Source organism: Rhincodon typus, chromosome 26 (genome assembly GCF_021869965.1).
Source record: "Rhincodon typus isolate 14 chromosome 26, sRhiTyp1.1, whole genome shotgun sequence".
NCBI lineage: Eukaryota > Metazoa > Chordata > Chondrichthyes > Orectolobiformes > Rhincodontidae > Rhincodon > Rhincodon typus.
Window position 1 is genome coordinate 4,494,606 of NC_063357.1, and position 19,960 is coordinate 4,514,565.

The following is a 19,960-nucleotide window of genomic DNA, read 5'->3' on the forward strand; positions in this document are numbered from 1 at the left end:
TAGCTGGGTTCCTGGATTAACAGTCTACTGATAATACCACTAGACCTTCATCTAACCTACAGTGCAATTTCTGCAGTGCATCTTGTAGATGGTGTATATTGCTGCTAAGGAGTGAGGGAGTGAATATTTGTTGATGTGGTGCCATTCAAGTGGGCTGCTTTGTCCTGGATGGTGTCAAGCTACTTGAATGTGATTAGAGCTGCACTCATCAAAGCAAGTGGAGTTCCATCACACTCCTGACTTGTGCCTTGTAGATGGTGGACAGACTTTGGGCATCCAGGAGCTGAGCTATTTGCTGCAGGAATCCTAGCCTCTGGCCTATTCTTGTAGCAAAAGCATTTATATGGCTAGTCTAGTTCAGTTTCTGGTCAATGGTAACCCATAGGATGTGGGGATACAGTGATGGTAATTCCGTTGAATATCAAGAAGGGATGTTTAGATTCTCTCTTGTTGGAGATGGTGATTGACTGGGAATTGTGTGGTGCAAATGTTCCTTGCCACTTGTCAGCCCAAGCCTGGATATTGTTCAGGTCTTTCTGCATTTGGACATGGACATTGCTTCAGTAGGAATTGGAGGTAGGGGCACTACCACTTTTTTTTAATATTCATTCACAGATGTGGACATCACTGGCTAGGCCAACATTTATTACCCATCCCTAATTTTAAGGGCAATCAAGAGTCAACCACATTGCTGTGGGACTGGAGTCACATGTGGGCCAGACCAGTAAGGATGGGCAGTGTCCTTCCCTAAAGGACATGAGTGAACCAGATGAATTTTCCCAATAATTAGCAATGGATTCATGGTCATCATTTAGACTCCTAATTCCAGATTTTTAAAATTTGGATTCAAATTCCATCATCAGCCATGGTGGGATTTGAACCCAGGCCCCCAGAACATTAACTAGGTCTCGGGATAATACCATTAGGCCATTGCTTTCCACTGTGGTACATGATACTGTATAGTGGATTTATTGACTAATCATAATGATCACTCTTTACCAAATAGTCTGTAAGGATCCACAAATCAGATGAGAAAAATTGCAGTGGTGGGGCCAAAGGTCCAAAGTCATCTGTTCCTTTCAAAATTGGGTAAAATAATTGTCCCGGATGGAAACGGGTGCATGTGATATTTGTGACTAGCCAATGACAAGGTGAAAAACCAGGCAACATTTTCTCACAAGTATCTGACTTTAACTGCAGTACATGGCATGTGAGCCATCAGGAATGATGCTCTGGAGGGGTGGGGATTGAAATGGAATACAAGACAAGCTTAATGTTAAGAAAACATTTGAAAGCAACTTATCTCTGTAGTGCTGTCATACAGCAAACTCCTTATCAAAATAATCAACTGTCCTGTGGAATTACATTGAGAAGAAGAAATGAAGGGGGTTTTTAAAAACACACATAAAACATTTTTATTAATTGAATTCTCTAAGTATAAACTGACTCTTTTCAACTGCATCACATTCGCTGCCAGGGTCTAGAAAGTTCTAAGTCGGACAAAGACAGTTAAAAGCCTGACAAGGATGTTAATAAAATTACACAAAATGAAAACCAGAGATCGGCAGGTAAGCTGGGCAGTCTGCACTCCTTCCAAAGCTCAACAAGCATTTCCACTCTGGAAAAGCTCTGTTCCTTTCAGCTACTTCAGCCGACTATAATTCTGCTACTTGAGTTCTCTGTGAACCCACTTAAAAATGTCCAGATATGTCAACAATATGAATTTCACATGCCTCGACTCTTTTTATTGCCATTAAAAAAGCACTTAAAATTTATAAGGCCAGGCTACTTTAGCTGCTAACTTCAGGCATGTGGGTTGAGCAACAAATTATTTTCCAGAAGCCCGGTGTCATAAATCCTAGTCAGTATGACGCTGTCCCTGGTCATACATCTCATTAACTAGCCCCACTCACAGCCTCTCGTCCCCCTTCCTTTCTGTGCTTTCTCTGTTCCTTGTTGTCCATTTCACTGCAAAGTTTCAACATCTATTTGTGTCTTATTCTCTTCTGATCCCTTTAATCACCCAGCCCTGAATTTGCAGAGGCTTTGTGGCAAAGTCTTCTGCTCCAAACAGGCAGAAAGTTGTAGATTCATGATCCCAATCATTAAATCTCTGTTTAATTTTCCAGTACTAGGAATGTAGGAGTGCAGACTCTGAAGTTGCAGACTTTTGGGTGAATTGTTAACCTGACGTCTTGTTGGAATAAAAACTCCAAGGCACTACTCTGGAGAAGAATAGAAAGAGTTCCCCTGAGTGTCCTGGCCAATAGTTATCTCATAACCATTACCAATACAACAAATTAGCTAGTCATTGCTGTTTGTAGGAGCTTATTATATGCAAATTGCCTTTCACATTTCCAACATTGCAACAATGAAAACTACTTTGAAATGTACGAAGGTTGAGCAAAACACTATTTAAATGCGAATCCTCTTTCCCATGTGCAGTTACTTTACGCTTCTTGTTGTCGAAGGCCGTGACTTTTATTAGGGGTGATTTCTGCCCATGACAACTAATTGAATCAACTATTATGGGCTTGAACCCAGGGAGCGATTGGCTGATCAATTATAGGGTGAAACACACCCAAATCTGACCCCTGCCCTCACTGGATAATCACAAGTGCGTGTAAGATTTTAAACATTACTGAAACTGTATCAAATTTTATCTTAGGACAGGTCACAAATAAGGTTTGGTGTTTTATTATTGTCTATAATCAGAATGTCTTTCTGTGTGTGGAGTCTGTAGTTTATTACCCTCAGGATGACTTGGTCCAATTTGAATCATTTCCAATGACAGATGTTGTGAATTTAAAATTAAAGAAGGTTATTTATTATAACAAGCTTGCCCCAGAGGACTTAATAAGGCATCTCAAAAATGCTATTGCAGCTACAAAGAATTGATACAGATGGAAAGAAAAGAAAATTACAGGTTGTAATGATTTCAATCTTTCAGAGAAGGCCTGTAGTTTCCTAGTTGAATTATGCTTTAACTGAAGCATATATCAGGAGAATTCTCAATAAACTGCAAAGTTTCTTGCAGTTGCCATGAGTTTGGCTTTCAGCTAAGAAGCCATGATGTTGGAACAGGGTAGAGTAGAAACCTTCTCCCACTTTCACTGTGTAGCTGATTTACTTTGGCTACATAATGGGCTTGAATCTATTTTGATGGCATTTTGGGGATGTTTCAGATGGTAATTGCTTTCTGTGATGTATTTTTCCTAAGCTGAACAGATCCAAACATGGCTGCTTTCATTGTGTTACTCGTCCAAAGTCTTCGTATAGGTAAGGTAATGGGCTAAACTCACACATCCTGTGCTGTAGCCTTTCATACTCCTAGGTTTTCAAGACAGCCAGGGTCTTTGTGTTTGAGATGAGGAACAAGCTCTGTAAAATAAAAGATTGATGGTACTCACTTCATATTTGTCTAACAGTCATGGAGTTGCAATGTTGCTATTCTCCATGATGAGGCAGAATTAGTCGGTTTATCATAGTCCCGCTGGTCTACAATCAAGAGTTCAACCTTAACGTCAGAATTTGTCACAAGTGTTTGGGATGGTTCTTATTTTAATGAGGTATTTGACTGAGTTTCTGATTCACCTGAGCTGTTATTGCTGAAATCACATGATGTGTTGCCAGTCATCTTAAAAGCTGTTGTTTTCTTTTGAAAACAAGACAGTTTTGAAGTTTGTAACTTCTGCATGCATATACGAGGCATGACCGAACCTAGAATACCTCATCTTTCATACCTATCTTCTCATGGGCTCAGAACTAATTGTGGGAGGCCTGGGTTTCAGTCCCACCTGCTTCAGAGATGTGTTGTATTGTCTCTGAACAGGTTGGTTAGAAAATATCTAACTTCATCTAAGTAGATAAAAGGGAAACGAGCCAGCCATTCAGCCCTCAAACCTTTCAGTTATGTCATTGGTGAACTGTACTTTAACTCCATTTACTTGTCATCATCACAGAACTTGTAATACCCTAGTCCAACACAATCGAATGATTTCAGTTTTGAAAATATCATTTCATCTAGCTTCTACTGTTTTTGAGAAGACAATTCTAGAATTCACTCATATACAAAGGTTTCTTGACATTATCTCTGAATAGTCTAACTTGAAATTTAATGCTATGCCCTTTTGTTCTAGATACCCCCACTCGAATAAATCGTTCTGTATCTACCCCGCAACTCCTTTAATCATCATAAATCTCTCAAGTAATTTACCCCTTCATCTTCTAAATTAAAGTCAGTTTGGGATTGGACTGTGCAACCTGTCTTCATATTTAAACTTTGTAAGTTTTACTCTTGTCCATTTATTGCCCTGGTATTAATTTCTGGCATTTATTGCCCATCCTTATTTGCCTTTGTGAACATGCTGATGGTGAGCTGCCTTAATGAACTGTTATAGTCTATGTGGTGAATGCTTTGAGAAATTCGAAGAAGGGGGTTTTTGTGCAATGGAGTAAGTATTTGCTGCCTTGGTATCACTTTGTAACGTGCCTCTTTCTGATTCTTCCTATAGGCGGATGTTTCCAAGTTTCAAGGTGAAAGTTACAGGGATGAATCCCAAGACAAAGTACATTCTGCTGATTGACATTGTGCCTGCTGATGACCATCGTTATAAGTTTTGTGACAACAAGTGGTGAGTGTTTGAAAAGTTGCTCTTAGAAATAAGGAAACTTAAAGCAAGGAAGGAGGCCAGAGACCCATTGAGTCTGGGCCTCTCTCCGAAAGAACGATTCAATCAAAGTCCTATTGCTCTGTTCTTTCTCCATTGCCCTGCAAGTTTATTCTTTTCAAAGTATTTCCCAAATCCCTTTTGAAAGTTATGACTGGATCATCTCCCAGTACCATTTCAGTATGTATCTGATCACAACAACTCACTATAAAGGACTCTCCTCATTCACCACCCAGGCAAGCTTTATTAGCAAATTTTCTAAAATCCATCTTATTTGATTACTGACCCTCCTGTCAATGGAAACAGGTTATCCCTATCCAATCTATCAAAATAATTTTGAACTCCTCTATTAAATCTCCACCTAATCATCTTTTACTGTGATTAGATTAATCCTAGTTTCTCAATCTTAGTCTCTGCTATAAGTGTGGGGAATAATCCTAATTTAACCATCCTGGCAGAAAATTGATCTGGAATTAATTGTCTTCGTTATACAGGTCAGTTTCCTGTTGAATAGGTCAGGCTAAAACTGACCCTGTGAACTTAGCTACATTCTGACTCAAAACGCTGATCACTGAACACAAGTTCTAGAAGGGTGCAGCTCCAACAATGAGTTTAAACACCATCGAGGACAAAGCAACCAACTTAATTGGCAACCCTTCCACTACCTTAAACATTGACTTCCCCCCCTGCCCCCATCAAAACAGGGTGACAGCAGTGTGTACTGTGTAACAACTCAACAAGGCTCCTCCAACAGAATCTTCCAAATCCACACACACTTCTACCACTTGGAAGGTCAAGGGGAGCGGAGAAATGAAACACCAGCACTTGCAAAAATCCACCATACCATTTTGACTTGGAACTATAACGTAATTCCTTTACTGTCACTGGATCACTGGAACTCCCTTTCAAATTGTACTCTGGGGTTAGTTACACCCCACAGGATGAAGTGGCAGCTCACCACTACCTCTCTGGGGCAATTAGGAATTGGCAATAAATGGTGTCCATACTCCATCCCATGAAAGAATATATGCTGCTGTATATGTGAATAAAATATGAGTGAATTTTCTTTTGCTTACAGACCTTCCCCTTCTACTTTATGTACAGGGCACAATATAACCTATAGATTCGGGGTGTTTGACCATTCCTCATTTTGTTCTAGGATGGTGGCTGGAAAAGCAGAGCCTGCCATGCCTGGGAGGCTGTACGTACATCCAGATTCACCAGCAACAGGAGCACACTGGATGCGGCAACTTGTCTCTTTTCAGAAACTGAAACTGACCAACAATCACCTGGATCCATTTGGACATGTGAGTGAGCAAACAGACAGAGATATTTACTGCTCACCAATTCTTCACTGCTGGCATTCATGTTCAAATGAAAAGTCAACACGGTGAAGCGTGACTGTCAATTTCATTTCAAGCTACTGTAAGTGATACTTTGCATTTGCTAGCAATTTCCCACAAAGAAATTGATTGGCAAAACAGTGACCAGTCCATGGGATGGGTGACAGCTTTCAGCTTTTGTTACAAGCTGTGTAAGACAATGATTAACTTGTTAACTCTAGATGACAAGGCATGTCTACAAGAAGGAAATACTTGCAGTTATGTAATACCTTTAGAACTTCAAGACATCCTAATGCTCTTTACAAGCAACAAGGTAATGCTGAGATGTTGCCACTGCTGTAATGTAGGGAAATGAACAAACAACTTACACACAGCAAAATCCCATTGACGGTAATAGGATGTTGCCCAGACAATCTGTTTTAGGGATGTTGGGTGAGGAATAGGTATTGGCCCAGGAGAGGGAGGAGATCTCTTCTGAACATCCCCAAAGTAGCTTCATGAGATCTTTACAGGTCACTTGGGAGGGCAGATGGGTCCTTGGTTTAACATCCAAAAAATGGCAGCTCTGATAGTGAAGTGCTCCCCCAGTACTCTGCTGTGATTGTCAGTCTAAACCTTGTGCTTAACTTCCTGGCATGGCACTGACTGAGCCTTGGGCTTCTGACTCAGAAATGAGAATCTTACCCATTCAGCCAAGACTGATACTTCTCACAAGAGATTACACATGCATAACAGCAACAAGTTCTATTTAAATAGCACCTTTAATATTGTAAAATGTTCCAAGGTGGTTGATAGGAGCATTTTCAAGCAAATTTGGTACTGAACCAATGAAATGAATTTTAGAACAGATGGCTAAGCTGGTTGGATTTTAACAAGCATCAAAAAGTAAGATAAAGAGAGATAGCAGAGAGTTGGAGAGGTGGAGAGAGGTTATTCCAGAGCTCAGAGCTTGTCAGCTGACAGCACAGATGGAGAAATGGGTGGAGAGATGCCAGTGATCGAGTGACCAAAATTCAAGAAGGCTAGCTGTCTCATTGGGTTATGGGGCTGCAGAAAAGCCCAGAGATAGGAACATGAGACCATGGAGGAATTTGTTAATAACAATGAGTCTTTTAAAATTAAGATATTGCTTAACTGGGACCAAATGTAGGTCAAAGAGCAGAGGAGAGATGGGTGAACAAGACTTGTTGTTAGTTATGACATATGTAGGAGGGTTTTGGAAGCCTTCAGTTTATAGAGAGTAAACTATGGGACATTGGCTAGAAGTACATTAGAGTAGTCAGATCTAGTGGAATTATTTTGTTTTGAATGTAGAAACAAGGTCTCAGCTGTAAAGCCCATCAATGTATTAATTTTATGCATCTCTCCAAACTCGACTGCGCCAATGAGACTCTGCATTCTGAATAGATCAAATATTGCTAACCTACAGCATCAGCTGTTTCATACCTAGGTTCCATCATCTTTCCAGCACTTCGTACTCCTGTGAAGAGTACATTTAAAGAATCATAACTATAATAGCATCAGGATATGATGTTAGTTTTTTATTACTGCTTACAAAATTATTTCTCAATATTCTCAATGTTCAACATTGAGTGTTGGTGCAAAAACTATTGGGGCAGACCTCTGTTAGATTTTGTTGGTGGGGGGATGGTTGTGATCATAGTTAGGGTACCTCATACAGGCAGTTGACCATTTGTAAGCAAATTTTCAAAAGTTTATTGAGTTTATTAAGAAGCAGCAGTTAGATATGATGCAGTATTCAATTGGAGAAAGGAAGGAAATATACAACCAGGGACAGATGAGAATACTGATTCAAAGCTGTTCTGTGGAATTGAGAAGCAGATACACTGGGCCCCTACATTTTGGACAGATGCTGCGACCATCCCTGATGTTTCACAGTCTTTGGGTGGTAACTGTCTTCACTCTTCCCTCAAATTCCTGGTCTTCACTCTGGAAGATGATGGCTTGTTGCCCAGGATTCTCCCTCCTACTCTCATTTCCTAACTCCCCCACTGCCGGTATTCCTTATTTTGGGGGCTGGCAATTGACACTGCATCAGTCACTGTCTGGACCCTTTCAGCCAATGACAATATCAGGATAACCGTTCTCCCTTGCCCAAGTCCATTTTAAGGTCAGTTGTTATTGAATGTGAGACTACAACATTCCTATTCTCCTGAACACTGCATTGATAATGAGCTGGTGCATTTTTGATAAATCTTTCTCTTCATTTCAGTGGAACATCATGACGTCTGATCCTTGAGACCCTTACTTTTATTTGCTACAGATTTGTCTATGGTTTGTAGAAGGCAAGTTACTACTGTAACACAGTTAAAAGAAGTCTCATGCTACACAGGAAATGCTAAATATGGAATATTTGAATAATTCAGTTTTAAAAGAGATTCTAATTTCTAACACTTCACTGAGTTTAAGCAGATAAATGAACAGCCCAGGTAATTGGATCATGACAAATGGATCATTAAATTATGCAATGTTATATTAGTTAACAAGCATTTAATATGATTGAACAAAATTGCTTTATTTCATACATTTGGTCACAGATCATTGAAATGGCAGGACAGGTGAAGATAGCAATTAGTAAAGCATGTAGAATCCTCAGTTTTATTAAGAGGAGGATAGATTACAAGAGAAAGGAGGTGACGTTGAACTTATATAGGACCCTTGTTAGACTTCAGCTGGAAAATGTGTACAATTGTAGGTATCACATTATATGAAGGATTGAATATATTGGAGAGAGTGCCAAAGCAATTTACAAGAATGATTCCAGGAATGAGAAACTTCAGTGATAAGGAGAGATTGAAGAAGCTGGGACTGTTCTCCTTGAAAAGAAAACTGAGATCTGTTAGATCTTTTTGAAACCAACAGGCTGGGAGGGTAGATAGGGAGAAACTGTTCCCACGTGTGAAAGGAACAAGAATGACAGGGCACAGATTTAGAGTGATTTGCAAAAGAATCAATGGTAACGTGAGAAAAAACATTTTCACCTAGCGAGTAGTTAGGGTCTGGAAATCACTGCCTGGAAATGTGGCGGAGGCAGATTCAATTGAGGCATTGAAAAGGATATTGGATGATAATTTAGATTTAAAAAAAATGCGACGGTGTGGGGAGAACGCAGGAGATTGGCACTAAATAATGATGCTCATTTGAAAAGCTGGTGCACGCATGATGGGCTAAATAGCCTCCTCTGCATAATAGTATTCTGTGATTCTGTAATAATGCATTTGGCCATTTTTTTTGAAACAGTTGCATGTTTTGTTAAAATAGCTGCTGAAGGAACTTGAAATGAGCATTTGAAGTATTTGCACACTGATATAACACAGCCCCATTTCAAAGTGACAGATTTAAAGGATAATTCTGTGATTGCATACGTGCAAAGACCTTCACAGTCAGTGAATCACTTTTCAAGTAGAAGCACCACATGTGTAGGGAAATATGTCAGTAATTTTGCAGTAGGCAAGGTCCCACAAACAGAAAGGAGACAGATAATCAGTTAATTTGACCCAATAGCATTGTATCGACGATAGTGAGAATGTCAGCAGTCTTTGCTCATCTCCTACAACTGCCATGGATCTTTTAAGATTACCCAAATATATAGCTTAGATTAAATATTTCACAAGAGACTGCATTCTTACCAATATGCACTGCCTTAGTATATCTGTAGAATTTCAGCCTTTTTTGTGTTCACAATATTGAGTTGAACTAGCTTACTCATTCATGGGGCGTGGGCATCGCAGGCTGGGCCAGCATTTATTGCCCATCCCTAGTTGCCCTTAGCAAGGTGGTGGTGAGCTGCATTCTCAAACTGCTACAGTCCATGTGATGTAGGTAGACTCACAATGCTGTTAGGGAGGACTTTCCAGGCTTTTGACCCAGTGACACTGAAGAAATGGTGATATATTTCCAAGACAAGATGGTGAGTGGCTTGGAGGGGAACTTTCAGGAGGTGGTGTTCCCGTTTTCCTGCTGCCCTTGTCCTTCTAGACTGTAATGGTCTTGGGTTTAGAATGTTCTGTCTAGGGAGCCTTGGTGAATTTCTGCAGCACATCTTGTAGATAGTATGCACTGCTGCCTATATGTTGCTGGTGGGGAGTGGATATGTGCCATAGTAGGCTGCTTTGTCCTGGATGGTGTCAAACTTATTGAATTTTGTTAGAGCTGCAGTCACCCAGGCAAGTGGAGTGTATTCCATCACGCTCCTGACTTGTGCCTTGTGGTGAACAGGCTTGGGGGAGTAAGGAGGTAGTTTACTCTCTGCAGGATTCCTGTCCTCTGACCTGCTCTTGTAACCATGGTATTTATACTGATTGGTCTAGTTCAGTTTCTCGTCAATTGTACAGGCTGTTGATAATGGGGGTGTCAGTGATAATGATGCCATTGAATGTCATGGGGCAATGGCTAGATTCTCTTTTGATGGGGATGGCCATTGCCTTGCACTCGTGTGACATTTATTACTTGTCACTTGTCAGTTGAAACCTGGATATTGTCAGATCTTCCTGCATTTGGCCATAGACTGTTACAGTATCTGAGGAGTTGTAAATAGAGCTGATCATAGTGCAATTATCACTGAACGTCGCCACTTCTGACCTTATGGTAGAAGACGGGTCTCAGCTACCAATGCAAGGAATTAATAACACCCCTGAGGTCATATCATAATTTTGTCACTGGTTGGCAATCCTGAGGTTTAGTCAAATGATTTATGAAATATAAATCCCACCAAAGCTGTTGGAGAATTTAAATTCAGTTAATTCAATAAACAAAATTCTTCAACTTTTGCTTGCTGCAAAATTTGAGGAAATACTCACTATACATCAAAGGGTACTGGTGTACAGCAGAATATAGATAGTAAATCAAAATACCTCACTTCTCTTCCATTGGAAATTTAGGTGAATGGCAAACAATGATAGGAAAAAAAAATTCTATAATACAACAAATTTTATCTTTTCATTATAATTCTGGTCAGCATTAAACAATGATTCAAATATTAGGATTTAGAATTGAACCTCACCGAATGCTCCTCTGTTGTACATAAACCAAACTGAAATATCTGTCTCCACATCCCCACAAACATGCATCTCAGACATAGACTTTGGTGGATAAAATAGGGAAAGTGTAGATATTGTAGGATTCATGATACAATCACTAACTGGCCTCCTTCAATGCTGTATCAGCTGGCAATTTATTCAGAAATTGTATTAAAATTGCAAGTTGTCAGAATACTCAGCATAGGAAACACCACAATAAAGTTCCAAAGCAATGCCTCCAAACCAAGATAATCCAACACAAAAAGAAAATACTTTTGGATGGTGGATGCTGGAAATTTGAAACTAAAACTGTCCCAGTGCTCTGTGATTGGCTTTCTAGTTTCCACCTTCTGTAAACCTGAACTCATCTGAAACTCTTAGAGATACAAACTGGGTGTAAGGAAGAGAACAATTGGAGGATTTTTAAAAAATAAACTAGTGTACTTAATTAACTGTAAAATACTGGAAAAGAGTTTCACTAGAGAAATTACTTTTTGCTGTGACATAAGCAAACAGCAGTCTGACACAAGGGAAACCTGAAAGCCTAGCTCATTGTATCTTCTCAAATTCAAGCTCAATAGGTCTTCAAACTTCAGGCACAAACTTACTCCCATTGTCAGAATCACTTGCCTCATTTCCAAACGATAAAGGAATTTAGGACCGAGGGTGACAGCAGACAGTACTCTGTCATCCAGGCCAGGCCTCATTGTGACAAAGAATAACAATTGATACAATAACATGTCCTCTTATCCATTAAAAAGCATTTACTAAATACCCATGGTGTGCACCATTAGTGGCATTGGCTACTAGTTTGTGGGGTCACTAATCCCGGGTTTGGTTCTTTATCCTCACAGCTTTCAGGCAGCATAAAAATGAATCATTACTGAATGTACTTTAAAGAAAAATACTTGTCAGAACTTACATTGTTTATAGGTGAACAAATATGCTGCTAATTATAGTTTATGGATAACATGGAAAGCAGAACTGTCAATTAGCAAAGTTCATACTATACTTACATTCCTGAGTGTGCCCTTTTTTCTGTGAAGTTGGTTAATGTCTGTATAAAAATGGTGCACACAAGAATCAGCATTTGTAGCAAGGTTAGCACTTATGTGAAAATTTGGCTGATCAAATGTTCAGTCTTCCAATTTACATTGAAATTTAATAGGGTGCTTTCATATAATGGCTTAGATTGATACAGTGACTTTTAAACTGCCTTGTAGGAGGACAGCTGGACAGTGACGTAAAGTATGTTAAGGTTTTTGAGGCGCTTTAGCAATGGGGAGGGAGATAGCAGAGTTAAGAGATTTTGGGAGAAATTCCAGATACAGGGCTATTCGTGGTTAAGGATTCTTCTGTCCATTGTGAAGTGGGATGAAATGAAAGTCAGACTAACAACATCAATTTGCATATTCAGTGTAGGAAAACACTCCAAGATGCTTTGGTGTTACATGTTAGACAAATGGCCAGCACGGTGGCACAGTGGTTAGCATTGTTGCCTCATAGTGCCAGGAACCTGAGTTCAATTCCACCCTCGGGCGACTGTCTGTGTGGAGTTTGCACATTCTCCACGTGTCTGAATGGGTTTCTTCTGGGTGCTCTGATTTCCTCCCACAGTCCAAAGACGTGCAGGTTAGGTGGATTGGCCATGCTAAATTGCCCATAGTGTTCAGGGATGTGTAGATAAGCTGGGTTATAGGGGAAAAGGGTCTGGGTGGGATGCGTTGAGCATCAGTGTGGGCTTGTTGGACCGACAGGCCTGTCCCCATGCTGTAGGGATTCTATGAGTTACACGGAGAAAGGTAAAGACAATTGAATAAAAGCTTGGTTAGACGTAGATTTTTAATCGAGGAAGATTAGGGTTTCAGCAACAATTGGGTTGAGGCATGAATGGAGACAAGTGCTACTACAAGAAGAGTGTAGCCATTCTTGGAGGTGGAGAGGATAAAGGGTCATGATATCTGCTTAGAATTACATACGATGGTGATGTTGCAAGGAATCCGGTTCAGATTCTGCCTGGAAAGGTGCTGGAGACAAGTGCCATTGAGGCGTTCAAGAGGGCGTTGCATGATTATTTGGATAAAAATGGTGCCCGTTGTGTGGGGATGCAGGGAAAAGGCAGGAGATTGGCATTAGATAATAGAAGTATTGCAGGAATGATGGGCAGGATGTCCTCCTTCTGCACCACAACATTTTGCGATTCTGTGTGGGGGAACAGGGCCAAGGTTGAAAAACAGAGAGCTTGCTGAGGTGTTAAAGTGAAGACATTTTTAGAAAAAGAGTGAAGCAAGGCTGGAGTCAGTAAAAGTCATCAATAAGAGGGATGTTGCGATACTGCTGCAAGGGATAGGAAAGATGTTGTCGACCTGGAATTTATTCAGGGCGGGAAATTGAAGGTTGACAAAGGGCAATTTTGTAAAAACCAAACCTCGAGACTTCATTAGGTTCTTAGAGTAACCCCTAATTTCAATCAGTTTATGGTGAAACTTCAACTGGACAATTGATCCAGTTTTGTTATTTCTAGGCAAATACACTGATGTTCATTGGTGCCGTTTGGTGCAACTTCTATATGCTAGCACCCTAAAGCAGATCAGTTAACTCATTAGAAAATCAAGGCCTCTCCATTGAGAAATTTCTCCCCAAGATTTGTTTTCTAGCAGATTATCAGAACTCTGATCTCCCAACGTTCTGCCCCATTTCTTCCATTTTCTGGTCACAGGGTGCTGCATAAGTGAATTTATAGCTCAACACCACCCAGACCCTAACACTTGCCATATTGAGGAAGAATTCTTGAGTTATTCTTGCAATTCCGTCTTTAGAAATTCCCAACAGAATTCATACCAGAGCTGGCAGGAGGAATTAACTTAGCGAGATTAGGTTAGCTTTACCCATTACTTAAGTCACTTGCTTTGAGCTAAGAATTGATTTTCAGGTAGCTGGTTCTTTGTGGAGAGAGCAGCTTCAGGAGGGCCCTCAGTGAAGTGACTGCGGGCGACTGTGTTTCAGAATGAAAACTTTGATTTGATAGAGGTGTACAAAATAATCAGAGGTATAGATAGAGTAGACAGCCAGAGACTTTTTCCTAGGGTGGAGACAGCTATTACGAGGGGGCATAGTTTTAAAGTGAGTGGAGGTAGATATAGGGGAGATGTCAGAGGTAGGTTCTTTACCCCAAGAGTGGACGGGGCATGGAATGCATTGCCGGAGAGGGTAGTGGAGTCGGCCTCATTAGGGGCATTTAAGCGGCTATTAGAAAGGCATGTGGATGATAGTATAAGGTAGGGCTGGAGGTTAGATAGACCTTGGGATTAGAGTAAAAGTTCGGCACAACATCGTGGGCCGAAAGGCCTGTACTGTGCTAAACTGTCATATGTTCTATGTTCCATGTTTAATGTTGAATCCAGGTAGGTACCACTGAAACACACTTGCAGGAGCTGAGGACCTTCACTATCTACACAATGACTGTGCTACTGTAATCTGAGACAGGATCTACAGCAGTGGAGACAGTGGCCCTCTGTCTTCTGTGACATGCAATCGCTGGTGGAGCAAGACAATTCGGATTTTGACTCATTCTTATGCAATTTAATTTCTTTTCCTATTTTTCCATCGTTTTTAATTAACACTGTCCACTAGATCCTCGTCTTACAATCCCTGTTTGTAAAGTTAGAGACATGGTTTGCAGCTCCTGAGTCTGTGCCTGTGTTACTGTGTAACCAGTTGGTCACAAGAGCAAGTGGCAAAGTGGTAACTGCCTGAATTTTGGGAAAACACTGTGATTACATTAGATGGACAGTGACATAAAAAGGAAGAAAGACTTGCATTCATTCAGTGTTTTGTTTTTGCAAACTCAGGCTGATCTGAAGCACTAGACCATAAGACCATAAGAGATAGGAGCAGAATTAGGCCATTTGGCCCATTGAATCTGCTCCATCATTTGTTCATGATTGATATGTTTCTCAACCCAATTCTCCTGTCTTCTCTCTTTATCACTTAATCTTCTTACCACTCAATAACTTATCTAACTCTGTATTAAATACATTCAGTGACTTGGCCTCCACAGCCTTCTGCAGCAATGAGTTCCAAAGATTAACCACCCTCTGGCTGAAGAAATTCCTCCATATCTCGGTTCATGCATTTTCTTTTGGTTTTATGCTGCCCGTAACTTCACTTGTCAGCCATTGTTGCCTTGTCCTCCCCTTAGTATGCTTCTTCTTCCTTGGGATTAATTTCTGCTGTGCCTCCCGAATTATTCCCAAAAACTTCTGCCATTGCTATTGAATCATAGAATCCCTACAGTGTGGAAACAGGCCCTTCAGCCCAACACGTTCACACTGACCTTCAGAACTTCGCACCCAGACCCATCCCCCTATAACCCACCTTATCTACACATCCTGAATATTATGGGCAATTTAGCATGGCCAATCCACCTAACCTACACATCTTTGGACTGTGGGAGGAAACCCATGCAGACACGGGGAGAATGTGTAAACTCCACACAGACAGTCACCCGAGGGTGCAATCAAACCCAGGTCTCTGGTGCTGTGAGGCAGCAGTGCTAACCACTGAGCCACTGTGCCACCCCTACTCCACCATCTTCCCTGCTAGGCTCCCCTTCCAATCAACTTTGGCCAATTCCTTCCTCATGTCTCCATAGTTAACTTTACTGAATTGTAATACCATTACATTTGGTTCCAGTTTTGCCTTCTCACACTGCTGTATGAATTCTATCATAGTATGGCATTGCCCCTTCAGGGTTCCTTTACTTTAAGCTCCCTAATCAAGTCTGCCTCATAGCACATCATCCAAATCCAGAATTGCCTGTTCCCCAGTGGGCTCTACCACAAGCTGCTCCCAAATACCAATCTTGTAGACATTCCATAAATTTCTTCAGATCCGCTACCAACCTAATTTTCCCAGTCCACTTGCATATTGAAGTCTCCCATGATTATTGTTACAGTGCCTTTCTGACATGCCTTTTCTACCTCCTGATTTATTTTCTGCTCCACATCCTGACTATACACAATCTCTTCAGGGTCTTTTTCCTTTGCACTTCTTCAACTCTGCTCACACAGATTCCACAACTTCTGACCCTATAGCACTTCTTGTTACCAATGTAATCTCATTTCTTACTAACAAGGTAACCCCTCTGCCCATCTGCTTGCACTTTCGATAGGACGTGTATCTTTGGATATTTAGTTCTCAACCTGGATCTCGTTGCAGTCACATGTCTGTGACACCCACAACATTGTACCCTTCAATTTCAATCTGTGCTACAAGCTCATTTACCTTGTTTTGTATACTGAGCACGTTAAGGCTCTCAGTCCTGCATAGACTACCCCCCTTCTCACTATTGTCCCCTTACCTGCTGTGCTTGAAGCTATATTCCTGACCCTTTCCATACTCTGTCTCATATCACTTGTTGCGGAAACTTTAATAACCTCTGCTGAGCACACTCCCCACATCCCGCCCAACTAGTCTAAAGTCCATGTGACCTCGATTTGCGATATTCTGAATGCTTTGCTTTGTGCTTTAAGTTTCAAAGCCTTTAAGTTTTTTTTCATTTTTCCCTAACTTTTACAGTCCTTGGTACAATATTGTTATTGGTGCTGCCCTTTTAAGAGACCTGGTCAGGTCACCTGGTGGGGCAGAGCTTGGAGCAGTGTAGAACTGGCTGTGGAAGCGGGAGCATCTCAATAAAGTGTTCCTGTTCAGATTTACCATTTGCCTATCTTGTGCATAATTCCTGGTTTGAACAGAATTACCAACATAATAAATGTAATCTTCACACATTCTATCCCTTCCTTCTGGTAACAATCAGCTCAATTACTAATGTGCAATTCTACCTTCTCCTTTGCCTTTGATTTTATCATTTTCCATGCAACTGAACCCAAACCCGTCACTATTTACTTTAAATCCCCATCTATAGCCCTAGTTACGTGATTTGTCAGGACTCTGGCCCAAGCATGATTCAGGTGGAGAGATAGTAGAAACTGCAGATGCTGGAGAAGGGTCTAGGCCCGAAACGTCAGCCTTCCTGCTCCTCTGATGCTGCTTGGCCTGCTGTGTTCATCCAGCTCTACACCACGATTCAGGTGGAGTTGGTCCCATTGGAACAGCTCCCACCTTCCCCAGCACTGGTGCCAATGTCCCATGAATTGAACCCATTTCTCCCACATCAATCTTTGATCGACACGTTTACCTCTTTAATCTTGTCAACTCTGTGCCCATTAGCTTGTGTCTCAGGTAGTAATCCAGAGATTGTTACCTTTTTGGTTCTACTTTCTAATTTAGCTCCTAGCTGCCTATATTCCCTCAGCAGAACCCCTCCTCTTTCTATCTATATCATTGGCACCTATGTGGACCATGACAACTGGATCTTTCCCCTCCCACTCCCAAGTTCTTCTGCAGCCCAGATGAGATATCCTGAAGCTGGGCGTTGGGACACTCGACCCTGGCCGCAGAGAACAGTGTCTATTCCCCTAATTATACGATCCCTGATTATAATGACATTTTTCTTCCCGCTGTTGAACAGTTCCCTGTACCATGGTGCAATGCCAGTTTGTTCATCCTCCCTACAGGCCCCGCACTCTCAGCCACACGGAGCAAAAATCTCAAACAAGCTCAAGGGTAGTGGGAACTGCAGATGCTGGAGAATCTGAGATAACAAGGTGTAGAGCTGGATGAACACAGCAGGCCAAGCAGCATCAGAGGAGCAGGAAGGCTGACATTTCAGGCCTCAAGGGCTGAGTCTCCTTCAGCACTACCTCCTGGATACCTCTACCTGCCTTGCTAATAGTCACACCCTCCTGTCCCTGACCACTGACTGAATTTCAAGAAGTTAATCCAAGGAATGTGACTGCCTCCTGAAACACAACATCCAGGTGACTTTCCCCTTCTCTGATATGTCACAGTGTTTGAAGCTCAGACTTTGGCCTATTAACTCTGAGCCTGAGTTCTTCAAGCAACCAAAGCTTGGCTACAGATGTGGTCACTGTGAATCACAATGGGGTCCACCAGCTCCCACATCATGCAGGTACAACACAACGTCTCCCCAGCATCTCTATTTTATTGAATTAGTTCTTATTTTGTTCTTTTTTAATTTACATTCAATGAAGTCATTTTGAAGTGTCATCACTGTTTTGTTGGAAATGCAGCAGCTGATTTGCACTTAACATACTGCCCCAAAAAAAGCAGATATTTTGTTTTAGTGATGTAATTGAGAAACCTATAAAATTCTAACAGGGTTCGACACAGGAAGGATCTTTCACAATGATCGGGGAGTCCAGAACCAGGGGTAACAAACTATGGATACGGATGGGTCATTTGGGGCTGAGATGAGGAGAAATTTCTTCGCATGGAGAGTGGTGAGCCTGTGGAATTCTCTGCCACAGACAGCAATTGAGGTCTAAAATTGAATGTTTCCAAGAAGGAGTTAGATATAGTCCTAAAGGCTAAAGGGATGTAAGGGTATGGGGTGAAAGCAGGAACAGGGGACTGAGGTGGATGATCAGACATGGTCATATTGAATGGTGGAGCAGACTCAAAAGGCTAAATAGCCAACTCCAGCTCCTATTTCTATTGAATATTGACCAGCACACACAGAAAACCATTTCTTCAAAATAGCGCCTAGCTCTCTTTAACAGCCACCTGAGAGGGCGGGCAGGCAGGGCCTTGGTTTAAAATTTAATTCAAATGGTAGTATCTCTGACATTGCAGCTCTCCCTCAGTGGTGTCAGCCTGGATTTTGTGTTCAAATCTTCGAGTAGGAATCCGTGATCTTTTGCATTTGAGGTTCGGTTTGGACAGTACATGGCTGACACCTGGACAGTAGTTCATTTTGAGATCACTGCTTGACAAAATCACCAGAAGGAAAGCAATGTCCTGTTGGCCTTGTTTAAATAATACATTCTGATGCATTTCCTTACTTAAAGATTTCATATAGTTAGAAGGCTGAACCAGGAACAGAAATCATTCATGTAAAAGAAGGCTCCTTTAATTTAATTTCTCTTCTACCATCACCGCTGATCTAAAATGTTCTGGAGCTCCTAACATTCCAAACATTCCTTCAGTTGTTGTTCCTTATACTGTCTGGAAGAATTCAACAATAAACATGAAAGTGACATTACACGGTTGTTTCTGCTCCTCAGGAGTCAGCTTTTAGTGTTTCTGCTTCTGAATCAGAAAAGTGAAAGGTTCGGGATAAGCCCAGTCAGTAGAAACTAGAACCTGGCCTCTTTAAAAAAAACTGGATTAATCTATTGCAAGGTGAGTTAGGGACTGCCCTAATGTACTATTAGTTGTATACTTGTGAATAAGTTGTTCGATTTAGTAGTTCTCCACTAATTGCACTTGAGACCCAGGCCAAAGGGTCACGGTGGCTCAGTGGTTAGCACTGCTGCCTCACAGCACCAGGGACCCAGGTTCAATTCCACCCTCAGGCAACTGTCTGTGTGGAGTTTGCACATTCTCCCTGTGCCTGCATGGGTTTCCTCTGGGTGCTTGGGTTTCCTCCCACAGTCCAAAGATATGCAGCTTAGGTGGATTGGCTGTGCTAAATTGCCTATAGTGTTTGTGGATGTGTAGATTTGGGGGATGGGTCTGGGGGGAATGCTTTGAGGATCAGCGTGGATTTGTTGGGCTGAAGGACCTGTTTCCACACTGTAGGGATTCTATGAAATCTCTTGACAGACAAATCAAAAATTGTGGAATCTGAAATCAATTAGGACAAACCTGATACTGGTAACTTTTTGAAAAACAGCGCCAAAACTAAAGGCTGTGTGTTTGTTCAAGCAAACTCACAAATCTGATGTTAAAGAAGTCAAATAGATTCAGTGTACAGTGCACAAAAACTTACACAGGAAAGAAAGAACTTGCATTTCTCAGGATCAGGATGTCTAAATTGTTTACA

The 19,960-nt window shown here is 41.3% G+C and overlaps 1 protein-coding gene across 3 annotated transcripts in view; it reads left to right on the plus strand.

Annotated features, from left to right (window-relative positions):
• Positions 1-19,960, plus strand: part of LOC109916784 (T-box transcription factor TBX4) — a 141,560-nt gene that overhangs the window by 88,444 nt on the left and 33,156 nt on the right. For all 3 annotated transcript variants that reach the window (XM_048612675.1, XM_048612677.1, XM_048612676.1), the window contains exons 4-5: positions 4,515-4,634; positions 5,830-5,977. In XM_048612675.1, coding sequence (XP_048468632.1) covers positions 4,515-4,634; positions 5,830-5,977 — 268 coding nt within the window. The remainder of the gene's footprint in view (positions 1-4,514; positions 4,635-5,829; positions 5,978-19,960) is intronic.